Source organism: Nycticebus coucang, chromosome 21 (genome assembly GCF_027406575.1).
Source record: "Nycticebus coucang isolate mNycCou1 chromosome 21, mNycCou1.pri, whole genome shotgun sequence".
NCBI classification, from domain to species: Eukaryota; Metazoa; Chordata; class Mammalia; order Primates; family Lorisidae; genus Nycticebus; species Nycticebus coucang.
The window spans coordinates 66,590,129-66,610,326 of NC_069800.1; the positions used below are offsets into that span (position 1 = coordinate 66,590,129).

The 20,198-nt window shown below is 46.6% G+C and overlaps 2 protein-coding genes across 3 annotated transcripts in view; one reads left to right on the top strand and one right to left on the bottom strand.

Moving 5' to 3' along the window:
* Window positions 1-9,210, bottom strand: part of DIDO1 (death inducer-obliterator 1) — a 57,268-nt gene extending 48,058 nt beyond the window's left edge. Inside the window, exon 1 of one of the 2 annotated variants that reach the window (XM_053573414.1) lies at window positions 9,072-9,210. The gene's annotated coding sequence lies outside the window, so the exon portion shown is untranslated. Of the gene's footprint in view, window positions 1-9,064 lie in introns of both variants that reach the window. The other variant, XM_053573415.1, reaches the window with a different exon arrangement.
* Window positions 9,211-9,333: 123 nt separating this feature from the next.
* On the top strand, window positions 9,334-18,285 carry GID8 (GID complex subunit 8 homolog). Its single transcript, XM_053573418.1, has 5 exons — window positions 9,334-9,519; window positions 11,865-11,994; window positions 12,979-13,175; window positions 13,457-13,654; window positions 14,708-18,285. The coding sequence occupies exons 2-5, from the start codon at window positions 11,877-11,879 to the stop codon at window positions 14,879-14,881; spliced, it is 687 nt and encodes a 228-aa protein (XP_053429393.1). The 5' UTR covers window positions 9,334-9,519; window positions 11,865-11,876; the 3' UTR covers window positions 14,882-18,285.
* Window positions 18,286-20,198: the final 1,913 nt, after the last annotated feature.

The following is a 20,198-nucleotide window of genomic DNA, read 5'->3' on the forward strand; positions in this document are numbered from 1 at the left end:
CTTGGGCCCTGTGGTCACCACGAGGTGCTTCCACTTGTGTGAAGAGCCACACGTTCCCTGAAGCTGGGGCCTTCCAGCCTTTAGTGTCAGCCCCTGGCAAAGAACGTAGGAGGCCTGTGGGATGCTTCCACTCACGAACCTGGGGCTTACTCAAACAAAGCCTGCCAGTTTCTGAGGCGAAAGTCAGTTTTCTTTAAAGGAATACAACACAGCTTGCTCCTACTGGTGTGTCCACCAACATAATATGGCGAGAAAGTTCAGCACTCCAGTGCGTTCAGGCTGAGGAGAGGCTTTTGCCCTCAGATACTGTGTAGTGCGAAGTTTAGAAACCAGACAGATGGGCCAAGACCAGCTTCAACAAGCAGTGTGATCTCGGGCAAGCTGTCCTTAAAACGGGCCTTACGTGTTGGGGTGAGGACCATGAGAGGCATCCCTACAAGGAGGCACTCTCTCTAAATGGAGTTGGCATGGAGGAATCTCTGCCCAACCTCTTCTGCTGAGATCTTTAAATGAGGTAAAAAGAGCAGCAGCTGGGGTGGCGCCTGTGGCTCAGTGAGTAGGGCGCAAGCCCCATATACGGAGGGTGGCGGTTCGGCCCCTGCCAAACTGCAACAAAAATACAGCTGGGCGTTGTGGCGGGTGCCTGTTGTCCCAGCTGCTCGGGAGGCTGAGGCAAGAGAATCGCCTAAGCCCAGGAGTTAGATGTTGCTGTGAGCTGTGATGCTGCCATACTTTACTAAGGGTGACAGAATGAGACTGTCCCTAAAAAAAAAAAGCAGCAAATTATTTCTGCCAGAAGGTAAGATTTTAACAGTCGTGTGCAGTTTGAAATGGGGCATTTGGAAGCAAAAGTAAATCCAGACTAGAAAACAGGTGGACAAAAGGAAAGGCAGAAAAGAAACATGGTCAAATACAGGGAACCCCACCTGTCTTCACTGCAGAGCTCTATGATAGGCAAGGCATGGGGCTCCAAGGAACTTGCCTTCCATTCTACTCTCCAGGAGCCATGGCCACTGGCTCCACTGGGCAGGGTGCACTCTCCACCCCCACAGTGGCTCTGCTTTGGAGACATGGCTCCTCTACTTAAAAGGTGACAGTTGATGTCAGTGCTCTGTCCCAGTTCAGTTTAATTGCTGTCACTCCTACAAATTGCTACACACCCCCTCCTCATGTTTAACAGTAAATTTGGAAGTTACTGTTATTACTTTACTACCAAAGTACTTCCTTCTAGTTTACTTCCGGCCAGGGCTATGGTTCAGGCCTGTAATCTCAGCACTGTGGGAGACTGAGGCAGAATTGCTTGAGGCATGGAGTTCAAGAATAGCTTGGGTAACACAGCAAAACGACAGCTCTACAAAAAATAAAATCAGCTAGGTGTGGTGGCACAAACCCTTAGTCCTAGAATCAGGAGTGAGGATCTGCTGGATCTTTGAGTGTGGCCTTGTGAGTGAACCCAAATTCTACAGAACAAATCGTACATTCCTGGGAGGCTGAAGTGGGAGGATCACTTGAGCCCACTATTATACTGTAGTGAGGTGTGTTCATGAGTACTCTGCACTCTAGCCCGGGCAACAAAGTGAGCCCACATCTAAAGAAAAAAAAAAAAAAAAGACTCAGTGCCAGCCACATACACCAAAGCTGGCGGGTTCAAATCCAGCCCAGACCAGCTAAACAACGACTACAACTAAAAAATAGCCAGGCATTGTGGCAGGTGCCTGTAGTCCCCAGCTACTTGGGAGGCTGAGGCAAGAGAATCGCTCAAGCCCAAGAGTTTGAGGTTGCTGTGAGCTGTGACTCCAAAGCACTTTATCAAGAGTGACAGAGTGAGACTCCGTCTCAAAAAAAAAAAAAAAAAGAAAGAAATTCTTACCTAAATATCCCCAATCCATAAACAAAGCTCCACAGGTAGCACCGATTTACAACAGGATGTCTTTGGGAAAGCAGAAAAGGGCCTAGAGTGCTCTACAGGGAAGCTTAATAGGTGGTCCCTGGGGAAAAACTACTACTGGGTAGACACCAGTTTCTGCTACCCCCACCCATGGAGAAAGTTTAGGGGAAGTTTACACACGTGGAATCTGAAAAACTAAGCAATTCTTTCAAAAGGAGATTTCCGTGTTTACCCCCTTCGTTGGACTCAAGGTGCCGAGCAGAAAACTGTGATCCCCAAATGAAGGTACTATGACAAAAATACTCAAGCTGGAAGCCCGTTTTATTTTGGTTTAACTGCAATCCCGTGAAAGGGAAGATTCTGCACATTCTCTTAGGACAACGTGAACCCCTGAAGTCCTCGCTGGACACCTTGGTCTTTGCCCTCTCTTGGAATTCAGGTGCAGCCCCACCCCCAAGGGCCTCGAAAAAGGCTGGGGGATGGACAAGGGGGAAGGGCACAGAGGGGAGGCCGCAGTGGGAGAGAGGAGGGCGCTGGCGACACCCGGCCTCCGCCAAGGCCTCGAGCGCTGAGGGAGCCCCCCAAAGATTCTTCCAGAACTTGGGACAGGCAGCGGCGACTGCAGCAGGGCTCCACCTCCTGGCTACTCAGACCCGCCTGCAGCAAGCGTGGGCAGAGGAGGAGGAAGAAAGGGGGAGGCAGTGCGGGGGGAAAGACGGTGCAGATGTGCGCGGTCGGGGGTGGAAACCCTCCCTCTGCGTTCTGAGCTGTCCCGCCCAGTCCCCCGACCCCTATGCCCCCCGCAGGGTAAGACCCTCGGTCACAGCGGGGACCCCTTTTTGGCTTCCCACTACGTTCCTGAAGCCCAGGTGCCTGGCATTCTCCGAAGCACAGCCCCAACTACTTGTGGAACAAAAAGGTTAATTATAAAACACAATGCCCCATTCTCCAGGGACAGAAAGTAGATTCCCAGAAAAAAATAAATCTAGCATCTTATTGCTAACAAAAGCTTCAACCACCGTATGCATGTCTTTTGAGAAAGTGGATTTTCATTACTTTTACATTGCATACGGCCAACTAATTTAACAGTTAACTTCAGATAAATTTTGCACAGTACATCAACTTACCAATGATGAAAGGTTTCAAGATCAAATTGGCTATTACCACCAAACCACAGAGTGAAGCACTAGTCTTGGTTACTAAGGGTAACTAGACCTTGGCCCCAGCAGGGCACATGCTACACCTGCTAAGGAGCAGCCCCAAGAGAAAGGCAACTGCACCACACCTCTGGCTGAAAGAAGTTGTCGCTGTTCAGAGACAGCCAACAGCAGAGCCCAGAGGACAGTGGGAAGGTCACCGGCAACCAGCAGGATGGAAAAAGGCCAGAAAGCCCAACAAACAACAACAACTCAAGGAAAAACTTAGGATCTGAAGTTCAACTTTCTGCTTCAACCCCCCCAAACTTACAGGAAGTCAGTTGTGTGATGGGGTGTTCAAAGTAGCAAATGAGACTCACACCAATTTTCTTTTAGACAAAGGATTTAAAATAGGGAAAGGGGAGAGCGCTAAGCTGGGAAAAGGGAGTCACTTCCAGTAATGCTATACCAAATAATTCATCCATGCTGAATTTTTGTAGCTGGCATTAAGAATAGGGTCTTATCATTTGAACATTATCAACCTATGTTTCAGCTGAACACATTATCAACGTATGCTACAACTAACTTTTATAGTAATGAGAAAAGTAACAAAGGATGGCTGTTTGGTCACTTGAGCCTAAGTTACTCCAGACAAAGCTCCAAGCCTATGACAGTACATACCAATACACAAAAATGGGGCAGAAACACCTGCATGAGATAGGGCACTGACTCTATATTATTCTCAGTCTTACCATTTCCCAGAGCTCTTTAGACAAAGAATGAGCTATATCCCCTACAATAATAAAATTCGTTGTTTTATCTAAATAATCACTCACACAATACAGAACTATATGTATTACTCCTGCCTCTGAGAATGTTTGTTACATTCAGACGTCTTTAAGTTTCCCTTTGAGTTCAATGAAAAGTAAAGCCAATCTCAGAAGAAATATTTTACTTTATACAAAGCATTAAAACTATATTTCTGATCTGATTCGTTTTATCTCTTAACCACTTTTAGAGGAACACATCAAATAAGAAAGCCAAAAACTAATGCCTTTCACAGATTTTGACAGAAAAACAGTTTAAGAGTAAACCAGTGATGCCCAAATAGGTCACTTACGCTTATAGGGTAATACCACAAAATATATAATAATATATAACAGAAAAAGGGGAAAACAAACTCGCAAGCCGAGTACCAACTTGCTGGTAAGCATGAGGAAGATGAAGAGATGTGTCAGTCTCCTCCCCCACCACCCCCTCCAGCCTAGAGCCCTCCAGGGCCTAGGGCGTAGGGCCTTAGGGGAGAGAGGGAGGCTAGAATACAGTTTAAGATATTTTTTAATTTTATTTATTTATTTTGCAGCTTTTGGCCGGAGCCAAGTCTGAACCTGCCACTTCTGGCAGATGGGGCCGGCGCCCCTAAGATATTTTTTCTTAAATGAAAATGCTTTAAAAGTTAAAGATTTTTTGAATTAAAAAAAAAAAAAAAAACTTTTTTAAATACTAACCTTGCAGAATTAGAGTCTGTCCAGAATAGAAATACTATGTAAATCAATTACAGTTCTTACCTGTTTCTCAAAAAGAAAATGGTATAATTGAAAAAAGAACATCTTCGAAGGAAATACCAGAGGCTGAGCTATTAGCAGTTTCCAAAGGATACCCAAATGGGAACTTTAGTTTTAATCTAAATTTCAGCAAAATCTATACCCATAAATTACCCTTCCAATGCCAGAATCTTTAAGTTTCACACAAATCTGACTAAAGAGGTGGGAGGTCTAGAATGTTGCCTTTTATGGTTTTGCAGAGAAATGAAAAATCAGACACACAATAGTCTCTCCTTCCAACAGAAAACCATTTAAAAAATAAAAGGGTTTTAAGTAAAAAACAAAAAATCAACAGCAGCCTCAGCATTACCTCATCCAGCACACCTGCCTTCCAGACACTCCATCATGGCTACAGTCCAGAAGACACAGACATGTTACATGCTTGTACACATAATTTATATATTTTTGTTCATTTAAATAAAAACAAAAGGTCAAATCCTAAGCTAGCAAATGCCTATCAAATCCTGGGTAGCCAGGTCTGAAGGGCATAATTAAACTCAATATGAACTAGTACACAGACAGTACATTGCTACTCAAAACAACAGTGTCTGTGTAGACTCTCCTACTGGCCTGCAAGGGCAAGACTGCATAACCTCCCACAATTTGTTTCCATTAACAGTATTTGGAGACAGTTTACCTCTTAACCTCAGCAGTCTATAAAAAATAGAAGAAAATCAAGAAAAATATTGCTCTTACACAACCAAAGTTAAGATATCCAGTGAATTCTAATTTAGTGGTATAATCTAGAAAGGTAAATAAAACATACTGGGCACATGTTATAGGCTCATGCCTGTAACTAGCACTCTGAGAGGCTGAGGCAGGAGAATTGCTTCAGCTCAAGAGTTGGAGACCAGCTTGGGCAAGAGAGTGAGACCCTGTTTCTACTAAAAATAGAAAAATTAGCTGGGTGCTATGGTGGACACCTGTAGTCCCAGCTACTCTGGGGGCTGAGGCAGGAGGATCACTAGAGCCCAGAAGTTTGAGGTTGCTGTGAGCTGGGCTGATACCACTGCACTCTAGCCCAGGCAACAGAGTTAAGACTCTGTTTCAAAAAAAGAAAAAAAAAAAAAAATCTTTACTCTTTCTAACATCTTCCCAAAGAATTTTTTTTTAAGTTCCATAAAAAACTAAGTCTAAGTCTATGAAAACTGAAGTCTAAGTATTTTCTATCTACTTATGTTAATGATTCTGAGTAGCAACAACTAATGGGTTTATAAATTATACTGAAAAATTAGGTTTTAACAAATTTCTTTGAAAGCCAAAGGGCTCCAGTATGGCGGGGGGGGGGTGATTTTATGCTTTGGGGTTTTGAGAATAAAACAAAAACATCCACAGAAATAATGGAGCTTTGTGAAAATAGGGCTGTTACCCCAGTTTTTGAACATTCTACGATTTGGGCAGGAAGCACTCTATTTTGTTCTCAAAATGTTTTTCCCCTTTGTAAAAACTCATTAATGTTTTAAAACTAACATACCTTTAGCACCTCTCTTTTAAATAACTGTTACTCTTTCAAAAAGAAACAACTTATCAAGTTCAAAGCCACTTCCCTCCCTTGCAGAAGGACAGAAGCTCTGAGCACCTGGCTGCTGCCTGTGGCCAACTGTGAGGTCAGGCCAGAGGCTTCCCTCATCCATAGGCTCAGCCTTTTCCTATCAGGAAGCTTGATGAACCCCCAGTTAATGAACCCCCGAGCTGAAATACTGGTCAGCTTGGTCACTGCCCCACACCCTTGGTGACACAGCATGCTGGTGTTTACAGGGCTCTGGCTGGGTTGTCCTCCATCTTCCCTCCCTACACAGGGAAGCCTCACGCCCACCAAGCAGTGGTCACCTTTATCTGTGCCTGGATCTAGGTCCATCCATTCACTCGCTCCCCTGGCATCTCCATTTGGATGCTTCAGAGGCTATCTCAAAAATAACCCAAGCAAAGAAAAAGAAAAGAAAAAAACAAGCTCATGACTTCTGCCCCCCCCCCCCAATCTAGGCTCTTCTCTGGTGTTCCCTATTCAGACAATGGGCTTGTCTTACAAATCCTAAGGGACTTAGTGTGCTCTCACTAAACAGGCACGATGTAAGGTTATATGGCACCACTCCCGGGTGAGGAGCACAGCTACAACAGGGACCTTACCTAACAAATACAAACACTGTAACCTAATGGTTTGTATCCTCATATTAATATGGGGGGAAAAATAACCCAAAGGCAAGAGCAGGGAGCCTGGATATTCCACTTGACACTCCCTACCATTCCTCAGCCACCTCGCTTGTTGCTTCAGGGTCTGGTGGAATCTCGCTCACTGCTCACTTCTCTGCACGTTGGCTGTGTGGCTCTACTTGCTTCTGAAAGCCTTAGATACACTAGCTGTCTCACCACAACTCAATGTTTCCACTCCCACCATGTCTCTCAACTTCTTGCTCCGTCAGTTAACTGTCAAATGGTGTCAAACTTAATCCACCTCCATCACCTCTCCATCCTTTCTCTGAACAGATTGCATCAATCAACTCTTCATTTCAGCCTTCATCTTCCCTTAAGCCACAGGTGCACCGACAGGCACCTCAGTTCAGCAGGGCACACAATGTAGCCACCACCTTTCCCTTCCTCTGCTGCATCTTTGTTAGGATCATCCCCAGTGATGTCACCAGTTAATCAGGCAGGCAGACACCTGAGCTCATTCTGGACTCACCTCCCTTAGCTCCTACAAACTTATCAGTCACCAAGGACTGCTCTTTCCCTCTTGACAATCTGCCCTTTTCTATTTTTGCTATTACTGCTTTTAGCTAAGGTCTTATCATTCACTCATTCTCTCATCTGCTCAGCAAGTATTTATCAAACTTGTACTAATCAGGCATGTCCTAGCCCTCGTGAAGCTTACACTTTTAATGAATCATGCCATCTTATCAGGCATCACCAACTTGGAAGAGTGTACTGAGAGCTACAAAGGGACAACTCTAGATACCTTGTAAGCATACAGGAGAGGCACTCAATCCAACTTTGTTTAGGGAAGATTTCCCCAACAAGGCCACACCTCTGTTGAGTAGGTGACGAGGTAGCCCAGGCAAGTCTTTTACACACAGGACCCAGCTTGTGAGAGCCAAGAGGTAAGAGTGTGGTGACACAGTGGGATGGCTGGGGCAGAGGGTCCCTTCAGGAATGGTGACTTCACTATGCTAACTTCACATAGACAACTGGGGAGTCCCCAAAGTGTATTAAGAGGAGAAAAGAGGTAACAAGAAATGGCTTTGGGAGGGATCACCCTGTCTGCTGTGTGGGTTTCAGAGAGGAGCTGGCAGGACCTCTGGGAGGGCATGAGTTAGGAGAACATCCTGGCAATCCAAAAAGCCAAGCGGATGACCTCCATATTATGGCCGAAGAGGCCGGGAAATAACAGAAAGGAGGCAATTTCCAGACTGGATCAAGGGGATGGAGCAAGTAGACCAGGGGACTGGTTGACTGCGGAGGAGGGGCACTGACCCGGGACCAATGAAGTCTCTCCGGACTGAAACGCTCGCTCATTAGGGCCTAGCGCTCGAGCCTTGCTCCTGTGTCCCCTTGCACACTTTTTCGTTGACATCTAAAAACTGCTTCCCCGTAGGATTAAGTAGTTGTAAACGGGAAGGAATTAAGGGCGTGTGCTGCATCTGACTGTTAAAGCAGATGTGTGTCAAACTTTGGTCCTGCGGATTTTGCTCTTCCCATTATGAGAAAATGTCCGCATCCAGTCGTCACCGTGCAACCTACTTGCCCGCCTGGACTTGCTTTCTGTGAGGAAAAGTCCGACGCTGCCTTCACACTGTTCGATTCACCTTTAATCAACCAGAGGAAACCATCTCACCCTTGACTTTCAGAAAGCCGTTCTGTGAGTTTCACACCCAATGAAACCCCCCACCCCGACTCTATCACTTCTTCCTAAAGCTCCATCAACTATCCAATCTTTCAGCGTTACTCCCCAGCAACGTAGAATCCAGACCCTGCAGAGGTCTCACAAGAACCAGAGAAAATAGGTGTTTGCATTAATCCTGAGTAGACAACATAAACAAAGAAACACGCAAATGTCCATTTGTGCCCGCCGAGCCGCTCTCAGGGTCCACCGCGTGCCACCGACCCAGCCCACGGCCGGCGGCCCCTCGGTGCTGCCCACGCTCCCGGGGTCGCGTCCCGGAGGCGCGCGGAGGGCGGCCCCTCCGATTTCCCAGCTGGCGTCGAGTGAGGACGCGCCCCTAACCCTCACGGAGTAAGCCCCTGGAAGTCCCTTCCACAAAAGGAAAGGCGAGGTCCCGCCCGCCCGGCCCCGGCCTCTCCCTGGGCCTCAGGGACGCGAGCCTCGACAGGCCGCCTCTAGGAAGGAGACTCCCGCCTCGTCTCAGGGGCGGCCACGGGCACCCGGCGCCTTTTGCCCGCCCCACCCCAGCAACTCTGGTCTCACACAAACGAGAAAAGACCTGGGACCTTCGCCTCCGAAATTCAGTCCTGACGTCGCGATCCCGGCACGAAGATTCCACTCTCCTACGCCTCCGCGGCGGCCATCTTACCCAGAAGAGACTGACGCCTTTTGACTCTCGCGCCACCCGTAGAACGAGCGCGCCGCGGAGGGAGCTACGCGCAGGGACGGAAGTGGAATTCCGAACTTCCGGTAGCCCGCACACCCGCCCAGCCCTCCCGGGACAGGTTCATTGGCTTGTCAGCTTGCGATCTCACAATCTCGCGAGAGGTGCTGAGGGGGCGGCAGCCCGTGTGTCTGCCCTCCTGCTCCCCGCCCCCGCTTCCGCCGCGGCCTCCGCCACCGCCTACTTCCAACCGGGCGTCCCCGTCGCCACCGCCGCTCCTCCCTGCTCCGGGAGCGGCCGCGGAGCCGCCACCGCCCAGTCCGCGCAGCGCGGGAGGCGGGATCCGCACGGTAAGATGGCCGCTGCGGGCCCAGGCGGCCGGGCCGGGCGGTGGGGGCCGGGGCGAGGAGCCGGGCGGACACTTTAGCGGCTCCAGAGTGCGCCCCGCCCAAGAGGACAGCCCCAGGCGGGCCCACCCTGCGGGGTGCTGAGGGTCAAAGGTGTGAGCAGGTGTTGGAGTTTCCGCTCGTGGTCTCCCGGGGTGGCGGCGGCGCCCCGTGGATTCTCGAGTCAAGCCGAGCTGGCGCCTCGGGTCTTGTGCCTTGGCGTTGGTTGGATTCTTAGCCTCGAAAGGGACGCGTGTGAAGCGAACTCTAGCGTCAGAGGTGGCCGAGTGGAATCGCGGTAGTTAGGGAAACTCCAGACGTTCGTCCCCGAGAGGAGGACGATGCTTGTCTTTGAATAGGAATCTTCTGCTTTAGAGCAGAAACTGGTGAGGACGTAAATTGTTGCATGGAAAGCAAGTGGTGGTGGCCTTCAGAATTTAGGGTATTTTTTCTGCTGCATGTTTGACTACTGAAGTTTGAAACAGCATAAGCCAGTTCTCCTAAGTTGTTACTTTTGATCGTGGCGCTCACCGCCTGGTAATGGCACTAGGGAGTGTCTGCTGACTGGTCCTGGGTCACCTTTACTTCTTGTGAATGACTGTTTGGTCTTCATAAGATTTGAAGTTGACTGTAGCTTTGCACTTGACTGTAGCTACCGGCGATGGGTGTTTGACGACATCTCTTGGTTTTACGCACACGCACCTGCTGGTCCACAGCAAGTATCTGGTGGTGCTTGCATCCCTGCTGCATTTCCAAGAAACTCATGTGCCCCCTTCACATTCCCTGTGTACACTTTCCCTGAGCGATCATTGCTGAACTCTTGGCTTTAAATATCTCCCTCCCACCCCGGATATTTCTGTAGCTAATGTTTCCAGCTCAGAACTTAGGATCTGTCATCCAGATGCCTGTGTGACTGCCCCGGCTACATGTCTGGTAGTCCTCTCACACACCCTGCTCCTCAAACCTGTTCCCCTCCCACTCTTTCCTTATTTGTGGCCCCACACCCCAAGGCCTCTCACAAATGAAACCTCTGACCATCCTTAGTTCTTCACTTTGTGTGTGTGTGTGTGTGTGTGTGTGTGTGTGTGGTCCCTTCATGTTCAGTCCAGCAGCAACCTTTGACTCTGGCCAGAGCATCTTGGTCTGGCCGTGCCTTCTCTGTCTTGTCTGTCACCATACTCTCTTGCTCTGCTGTCTCTTTATTAGACTTGGGTTCAGCACGTTACATCCATCACATTGGCAGCTGGGAAAACCAGGACCATCTCTTAATTTTTTAATTGATTGGAGCAGTTTGGTACATACCTTGTTTTGTGATGTTATATGTCAGGGATGAGGGATAAAAGCAAGGTAGACAGTGGTATACTCAACACCCATTTCAGGACCCTCCTATTGTTTCCAGAGCTGGGAGAGCTGCCTCTCTGGCCCAAGCCATCTGCCCCTCCCACAGATATCCACCCCCTGACCTTATTTAAAAAAACAAAATAAGGGTTTGTTGCTTGTAGCTCAGCGGCTAGGGCGCCAGCCACATAAACTGGAGCTGGCGGGTTCAAACCCAGCCCAGGCCTGCCAATCAACAAGAACAACTGCAACCAAAAAATAGCCGGGTGTTGTGGCTGGTACCTGTAGTCCCAGCTACTTGGGAGGCTGATGCAGGAGAATCGCTTAAGCCCAAGAGTTTGAGATTGCTGTGAGCTGTGACGCTACAGTACTCTAACGAGGTCAACATAGTGAAACTGTCTCAAAAAGGAAAAAAAAAACAACATGAAATGGTTTTTTCAGTTCTGTTTATAACTTAAAGCATGTGGCCTGTGCTGCAGCTTGTTTTTTCCATTCAGTATTGTTTGTGGATGAAACAGTGTGATTATGTGGGTTCATTTACTTTCACAAATTCTGTTGTGTACATATGTGATCATATGCTAAAACACAGGTATTTCTGAGACCAAAAGTTTTTTATTTTGTGTCCAACATACTTGGTAGCAGTATCTTAACTAGTAAAGTTTAATAGTCTCTGTTCTACTTAGTATGAATACTCACACATCTCACACAGTGTTTGATTATGTGGTGCTGCCTCAGACCCCAGTAAAGGCTATTATATTGTGCCATATAATCTTTATACAGTCTGAAACCTTTTGAATTCTAAAGCACATCTGTCTGCCTAAGGGTTTGGGATCTGTATGCCACAGTTCCTTTGTTCATGCTACTGCTGAATGAACATTTAGGTAGGTAACTTTCACATTTTCCGTTATCTGGAGATAACTCTCCAGTGGAGAATCTGAATACTTCCATCAGCTATTATTTTTTTCCTTTAGAAATAAATCAGAATGAGTTATGCAGAAAAACCCGATGAAATCACAAAAGATGAGTGGATGGAGAAGCTTAATAACTTACATGTCCAGCGAGCAGACATGAATCGTCTCATCATGAACTACCTGGTCACAGGTAATGGCTTGAGTAATGATGCTACTGCTTAAACATAATTCTCCTTTTTTGTCTAAACGAATAGCACTTGACCACTAAAGCTTGGTGGTAAAGTTGTGTTTAGACATTATAAAAGCACATGCTAATTTGACAAATTTGTAAGCTCTTGTGTTAAAGATACCTTTTCTGGAGAGGAGGCGATCATCGCCAAAACCAGTTCCTTTGACAGTTGTATAGCTAGATAATCCAAATAATTAAGATTATTCTAAAGTACCTTTGAAGCCCAGACAATTGTACTCTCCTGGCCAGTCTGGTAAAGTATTCCTGCCTGTTCTTAGAAGTGCGCCCCACTCAGGAGGGGGTACGCAAACCCTTCTTGACATAGGGGAGGAGGAGGAGAGGGCTGTGTATGGTAAGAAAATCCAGATGTTTTCAAAAGGCATAAAATGAAAAGTTGGTCTCCCTCCTGATAGTCAGTTTCCCCTTCCACCCACATTCATCTCTGTTAAAAAGTTTTTTGAAGGTGATGAGGAAATCTAGGCCTATAGTTGTGGAAGGGAGAAGCATACACCTGGCTTTGATGTGGGAAGTAATTGCAGGCTGACACTGAGCAGTCAGCACAGGTAAAGCCCCCCCCCACTTGAGGCGCAGCCACACTGGGGGTGAGGAGCCAGCATGTCTGGCTCACCTGGCAGTAGCATCGCTCTCAGCATCTGGCCCTCAGAGGAGCCCACAGCAGCACAGTAGGCTGGCAGCCATTCTCACCTCTTCAACTGATGGAATACAGTTTTGTGTCTGGTGGAAAAGAGTGAGGTATACTGAAGTTCTCGTTTTCTGTATTTTGAGGGTATAACATGTAAATCACAAAGCTATTATTAATACCAAGTCCTAAGAAGGTGTGGTCCCTGTGATACAATCTAGGCAGCCGGCCTTTCTAGAGATAGAAAGTCTTTGCGTTAATTCTTTGCTAACTTTCCTAGCAGTGAAGATGGTATTCATTTTCAGAAGGTTTTAAGGAAGCAGCAGAGAAGTTTCGAATGGAATCTGGGATTGAACCCAGTGTGGATCTAGAAACACTTGACGAGAGGATCAAGATCCGGGAGATGATACTGAAAGGTCAGATCCAGGAGGCCATCGCGCTGATCAACAGCCTCCACCCAGAGCTCTTGGACACAAACCGGTACCTTTACTTCCATTTGCAGGTAAGTTTTAGGTAGTCTGGTTTTGGGATATTTGAAGTGATTCAGAAGTAACTAGGCTGATTCAAATTAATAAACTATTGTTTTTTTGTGGGGAAGGGATTTGAGTAAATAATCTATTTTATGTATTTTGGAAGCTGTTTTTTGCTTATAAAATGCATATTTAATAACTTATAGATGTTGAAACATCTTTCTGAGCCCCACTTTAACTAAGACCAAGTTCCAGGTCACTGTCAATGGCTGGGATGTGTGAGTTAAGCCTGTCTGTCTTTGCCACGGACCAGCAACAGCATTTGATAGAGCTGATCCGCCAACGTGAGACAGAGGCAGCACTGGAGTTTGCGCAGACGCAGCTGGCGGAGCAGGGCGAGGAGAGCAGGGAGTGCCTGACAGAGATGGAACGCACGCTGGCCCTGCTGGCCTTCGACAGCCCTGAGGAGTCGCCCTTCGGAGACCTCCTTCATATGATGCAAAGGCAGAAGGTAGAGTGCGGGGCCGTCCCCCCCTCCATGTGTGCACAGAGGGGCTCACAGACGTGGTGCTTGTGCTGCTTTGTGGTAAGAGCACTGACATCTGGGCACTGGATACTATGGTGTGTTAGTGGTTCTTCCCTAAGTTTTCGTCTTTTTATCTTATCGAACTAGGAGCAGTAGAGTTTTGAGGGGCTAGAATATTCAACCCCCTTTGCTGATTTTTGTTACTTAATCTTCTTCCAGTTTATTTGGAGACTCTTAGAAACAGTTGTCCTAAGTATTTTTAATTTTTTTTTTTTTTTTGTAGAGACAGAGTCTCACATACCGCCCTCAGGTAGAGTGCCGTGGCATCACACAGCTCACAGCAACCTCTAACTCTTGGGCTTACATGATTCTCTTGCCTCAGCCTCCCGAGCAGCTGGGACTACAGGCGCCTGCCACAACGCCCGGCTATTTTTTGTTGCAATTTGGCCGGGGCTGGGTTTGAACCCGCCACCCTCGGCATATGGGGCCGGCGCCCTACTCACTGAGCCACAGGCGCCGCCCTAAGTATTTTTAATTTAAAATCCCTTATTCTAAAATGTTTCTCATGCTGCTACTTTAGTGTCTTCCCCAACATTCTAGTTTATGGCTTCCCAGGCCCAGATCTCTCTTTCCCCTGCTTCCAGTCCTGGCTGGCTCCTCTTCTGGGGCTCTATCTTGCCCTGTACTGGCAGCACTGCCCATCCTTGAAAGTCCGCTTGAGATGTTTTCTTGGGGCTTATTGGGAGGGGCTTGTATTGCCTGCTGCACTGGCCTTTTCTCTCCTGCAGTCCCTGGCATGAGAGCCTCACTCTCACTTAACCGCCATTGATGCCCATGGATTTGCCCTCCAGCCTGTAAGCTCCCCTCAGCCAGGCTTGTGTGTTTAACACCTGATAGTGCCTCACAGTTAAGGGCTTAATGTTTGTTTAAATAAATAATCTTCTTGTGTAAAAATGGTATAAAATACATTTATTAACAGACTCTTTAGCTGGTGTTCTCTGTGTGTGGTTATTTTTATCGGATGTGTTTATTTTCTAGGTGTGGAGTGAAGTTAATCAAGCTGTCCTAGATTATGAAAATCGAGAGTCAACACCCAAGCTGGCAAAATTACTAAAACTACTACTTTGGGCTCAGAATGAGCTGGACCAGAAGAAAGTAAAATATCCCAAAATGACAGACCTCAGCAAGGGTGTGATCGAGGAGCCCAAGTAGAGTCTGTGTGTGGCCTTGCACAGGACTCACTGGCTCTATCTGCGACCACATTTTTACTGCAGTAGAATATTCTTTTTTTCCCCCTTATACCTTTTTTTTGACCCAGCACCTTTTTTAAAGGGAAAAAATGGCCTTTTTAAGCTCTGGAAAGCTCACAGTGAAACACACTGTCTCTCTGGAAGTGTGGCGTAGACTCTGCACCGTGGTACATTCGCAAGCATCTGACAAGCAGCCATTCGCCTTTCCAGTGCTCTCGGTACCTTTGGCAGCTGAAGGGTTTGTTTGCCGTGGAGCACTGTGCTGTCGGGGCGTTGCTTAGACTCCAGCCTCCCATTCAAAATGCGTGAAGGAGCAGGTCATGATCTTGCCTTCTGCGGGCTGTAGGCATACAGTATGTCATCCCCTTCTCCTGAGCCTTGTCGTGCTGCTTCTACAAGTTTTTCTCTACCCTTGGTTTTTTGTTTTTCATAGGAAAGAATATATAAATTTGTAAATCTTAATAACTCCTTTGAAATGTGTGTGAGGGTATTGCATTTGATTTGTTTTTCCTTTTTTGGTGTGGGTTGTGTGACTTGGGGAAATGCGTGAGGGGTGGGGCTATGTGATTTTTAATTTTTTTAAGTATACATTTGGTGCTGTGCATGGTGAGAGACCCCTTCACAGTGGATCAGTGACCTTTCTCTGCTAGGCAGTTTTGTTTGAAAATAAAGGTTTCTCTTCGATTTCAAGAATGACCAAAATGACTTCGAAACAGTGTTCATCACTTCAAATGGCCTTTTGGTTTGGACTGTACTTTCTCCTGTGATGATGGTAGTGGCATGCTTTTGCACCTGGAGCTAGAAAGATGCCTTGGCCCTGTCTGTGTGCTGGGGGGCAGCCCTCCACTGGCAGGGTTGCTTGGGGGCACGAGGCTGTTGGCAGAGGATGGAGCCCAGAGCCTGGTGAGCGGAGTGGTTTCTCTTTTTTGTTGTCTGCCTCCTCTGCAAGTGTCCCTCTTCTGTTTGCTCACAGCCTTGTTCCTTGTCCTGGTGGTAGGAAGGGCTAGCTCGGCGTGGCGTGGGATTTATGCAGGTCAGTGCAGTTGGCAGTGAGTGTGTGGTGCGTAGCTCAGTGCAGATGTGTTTGGATCTGTCGCAGTGGGCTGCAGGTGCAGCAGCGCTGAGAGTAGGTTTTGTGCGAGGGCACAGAACTGCTGACCCCTGAGTGAGGCCTGTGGGGAGGTAGCGGGCCCACTGCATCTCCCACTGCTGGCAGCTGAGGTGGGGAGCTGCTGTACTTACTGAGTAGCAAGGGAAAGCCCACCAGCCAGGCCAGACTGGGGTGAGGCCATCCTCCTCTAACTCTTGTGCCCCTTGAATGTTGGTCACCTAGTGTCTGTGGCTCTGTCCTTCTAGCTAGAGAAGTGTCCTCCTCCTCACTGAGGCCTGGTGTGGTTCAGTGGGAGGAACTTCTGGCAGGATTTCCTTTCCCCTAGATGCCCTCTGTGAGTTAGTGAGAGACACAGAGGTAAACTGCTACAGTCCTTGTGAAATCACTCTGGCCTCCAACCCGACCCTTCAGGCTGCCCCTTTGGTTTTATGAGGATCGAGTGCTGGAAGATGGCCCCTTCCTGAGCCCTTGGAGTGGTGTGTCCGAGTCCTGCTGTCTCTGCACACATCTTCGGGATTATTTTGTCTGAGGTTTGAAGAGAAAAATAGAGGGAAAGGGAGTTTTAATTTTTAGGTAATTAATAGGTTAAGCATAGCTGATGCTAGAAGAAAAATATTAGGAGAAAGATAGAAATAAAACCACATTTTTTGAACAGCACCAGATAATTCAGCATATTCCTAATTGTATTACTAGTGTATATAAGATCATTTACATGCACAATTAATATATAATCAATTTGACACATTCTCCATCTCCAGGGTATGAGATGTGTAGTGACGGGATGCCTTGTCTTCAGGGGCCGTCGGTGCACTAAGTGTTAGATGGTTGTGAAACAGTGTTGGTGTTTCATTTGCCAGTTCAGGCGGTGAGTAGCTTGATGAACCAATGCTGAGACCCAGCGCAGGGTAGAGGCTGTGCAACTGGAGACTTCAGGGCTCTTGTTTACTTTGCCTGTGTTTGAGACGCTGCACTTCTCCCATGATCTCTTGGTAGCTGGAGGTCTTCTGAGGAAGCACTTTTCATACTTCTCCTGTTTTCAGTCTTCTTTTTGCAGCAAGCAAACGAAATTAAGCCACTTCGGGATAATGAATGTTCAGTATAATTTGGTTTTTCTACATCGTCTCGTTTTATATGTTACTGTTGTGTTTATACAGAATAGTTTATTTCCTTTTATGCTTTCTGGTGGAAAGTGCCTTGAAATAAAGAAATTGAGAATATTCTGGTACTCTGTGTTCCTGACAGCACAACGTCATGAGGAATAACCCCTGGTTTGGATCTGTCTGAAGCATAGGGATTATTACAAAGCAAGTGGGAACTAACACTTTTTGCTATTTGAATATGGCTTTCCAGGTTCTAGAAAAGATGAACATTGTTTGGGACCAAAGTCTCCATGGCGTGTGACTGAAGACCGGTGGCCTTGTGTGCTTGAAAACTGCACACTGAGTCCACTGATGCCTCAAGAAGGCCGAGATCTTCTATCCAGCCAAGATGTGATATGAAAACATGTAAACAAAATTATGTTGAGGACAGTTTTTCTAAGGCAATATAATGTCTTTATTTTCTTATTTCTGTATGTTATTAATTTTAGAGAGTTGAGGAACCAAGGGTTCGAGAAAGTATCTTAACATATTTTATGATAAAGACAATGGCATCTTTGGGACAGTGGAATGGGTTCCCTTCTGGGTTGGTATTGTTGAGTCTCAGTGTGAACAAAGACCTCACTGATAGTGTCACGAATGGAGGGTCTGGCTGCCTCCCTGCCGATGGAAGACGCTGAATAATACACAGTAGGACCTCGTATGGTGTGCGTGCCTGGCAGACCCCCGCCCGACGCAGCTGCCTGTTGTCATCAGCCTTCAATCATTTTTGCTTTGTTGACATGTTTTATTCTGAGACACGCATGTTACTTTTTACAACAGGTATGTTTTTATTTCAGATACATGTATTACTTTTTCTGATTATTTGTAAATTGTAGTCAGCATTAGTCATTTGAAATCCTGTATAAAATCATAGCCTGCTTTCTGGTTTTCCATTATGTTTAATTCTGTAATTCTTTATACCATTGAGGCACATCCCCCTCCCCTACCCCAGAACTATCTCCTGAGAAATGAAGGATAGATTGCTTTTGCTTCCTATTAATTTGATAGTAAAAGTTTTCATGTTTTTCTCAGAATGGTCATATGAAAGCTCTTTTTTCTTTAATAAGAACAAAGAATTACTAACACATTTTTTATTAAAAAGTTGGTATTGAATTGGAGGATAGCAGGAAACCATTTCTTGCAACTTCGTGTTTCGATTTACTCAGTCCCCACTCTGACAGCATTGATCTTTTCTGTTGTGTGTGTCTGTGTACTTGTGTGTGTTTAGTTTGAAATCTGTCATCTGTTTTCTAGAGTCGTGGCACTTCAGCGTTTCATAAACTAGTCTCTTTTTTGTCAACGAAATAGAATTTTTCAAGCTAGCCAGTACATGATTTTAATTTTAAGCTGAATTGGAATAGCCTGAAGGTTTTTTTAACTCATGAAAATTCCTAACATATCAAAAATAGAGGGAATACTGCAGCGCACCTCAGTGCCGCCCACTTAGCTCAAAGATGTTCCCACTGTCTGTGAGCCCGTGGCTGGAGATAGCTGCAGGTGTCCAGTCTTGAGTGGCTTCTGTACTTTCAGGGACTTTAGTGCCTTTGTGCAATTTAGGACAGTTAAGAAGGATGCTCTACAGTGCCCGCTAATAGAATGTGGGAATGACAGTGGCGTGCTGAGGCCAAGGAGTGGCGTCAGTGCAGCCAGGCATGCAGTGTGTGTCTTTCAGTACCACAGACTAGGAGGATGGCCTTCCGTAACTACTCCCTGCATGGCAATGACACGTCCTGGTGTTCTGGATGTCAGCTTACCCTTGCTCCTTCCATGTCCCTCACCCTTGCAGGAGGCATGCAGTGGGTCTTCATGGTGGTAGGCATCACCATGAGGACTTGGGTGTGAGCTCCCAAGTAAAGGTCCGAGAGCTTCAGTGGGAACTACAGGTACTTGGACGTGTGACCTGCCTGTCTTACATATTCTGCCTTAATTTTGGAATGCCATCCTCACTCATGATTTTTTTTTTTTTTTAAGAAACAGTTTCACTTTGTCACCCTCTGTAGAGCTGTGGTGTCACAGCTCACAGCAACCTCCAACTCCTGGGCTTAGGCAATTCTCTTGCCTCAGCCTCCCAAGTAGCTGGGACTACAGGCTCCCGCCACATTGCCCAGCTATTTTTTGTTGTTGTTGTTGTTGCAGTTTGGCTGGGGTTGGGTTTAAACCCGCCACCCTTGGTATATGGGGGCAGCACCTTACCCACTGAGCCACAGGCACCGCCCCTCACTCATGATTTTTTACTTATGTACAGGTAGAATACAGGGTTCGAGTGGGCCTTGGGGTAGCTAGCTGTGGCAGAATCTTCTACTGTAGAGTGTCCTGAGCAGTTTTGCCTTCTCCAGAAGCCATGAAGTATGTGGCTGGTGAATTGCTGGTGAATTGGCCTGTGCCACACACTGACACAAGGAGGGGCTGAGGAGTTAGCCTGCGGCTAACTAGTGATAAGCACATCCCCACACCTCTGGGCGTGTGTGTGGCATGTGGTGCTCTGATTATCTGCAGCATTTCGGGGTCTCCTGTTTGGAAGGCCAGGTGTATAGGTCCAATGTGACCATGACACACAAGAAAATTGACCAGGTGAAGCCTATAGATTCATTTGCACCCAGCTGTAACCAAAAAAATTAACACAAGAAGTAACAACTGAAGACCAGTGGACTTGATAAATGAGTATCTCTGAATGGTTTTGTTTTTATTAGGTCATTAAGTGTGCAATGTCTGATTTATTTAAGTACTAAGTTGGACAGTTGAATTCTCTGACATGTCACTCTGACACTTGTTTTTTTGTTTTGGTTCATTTTGTGTACGTGAAGATACATCTTCATTCTTTCAAAGGCACATTTTGGCTTGTACTTTATCTTTAAAATTTTGTTTTAGAGCAAATTTGTGTTATTTTTTAATATAAGTGCCGTTGTAGAACTAATGCAGCACAGACAGCTCAAAACATCGATGAAGCATTTAGGAAGGACGTAGCCAATGAACACCTAGTGTGTCAGTGGTTTGAGTTTTGTTCTGGTGATTTTAAGTTTGAAAATGAG

What these genes read in the sequence shown, in the direction of transcription:
- GID8 (XM_053573418.1), top strand. Translation starts at nt 11,877, where the DNA reads ATGAGTTATGCAGAAAAACCCGATGAAATCACAAAAGATGAGTGGATG. An exon ending in ACCTTTACTTCCATTTGCAG is followed by an intron (nt 13,176 to 13,456) that starts GTAAGTTTTAGG and finishes GCCACGGACCAG; the next exon opens with CAACAGCATTTGATAGAGCT. An exon ending in ATATGATGCAAAGGCAGAAG is followed by an intron (nt 13,655 to 14,707) that starts GTAGAGTGCGGG and finishes TTTATTTTCTAG; the next exon opens with GTGTGGAGTGAAGTTAATCA.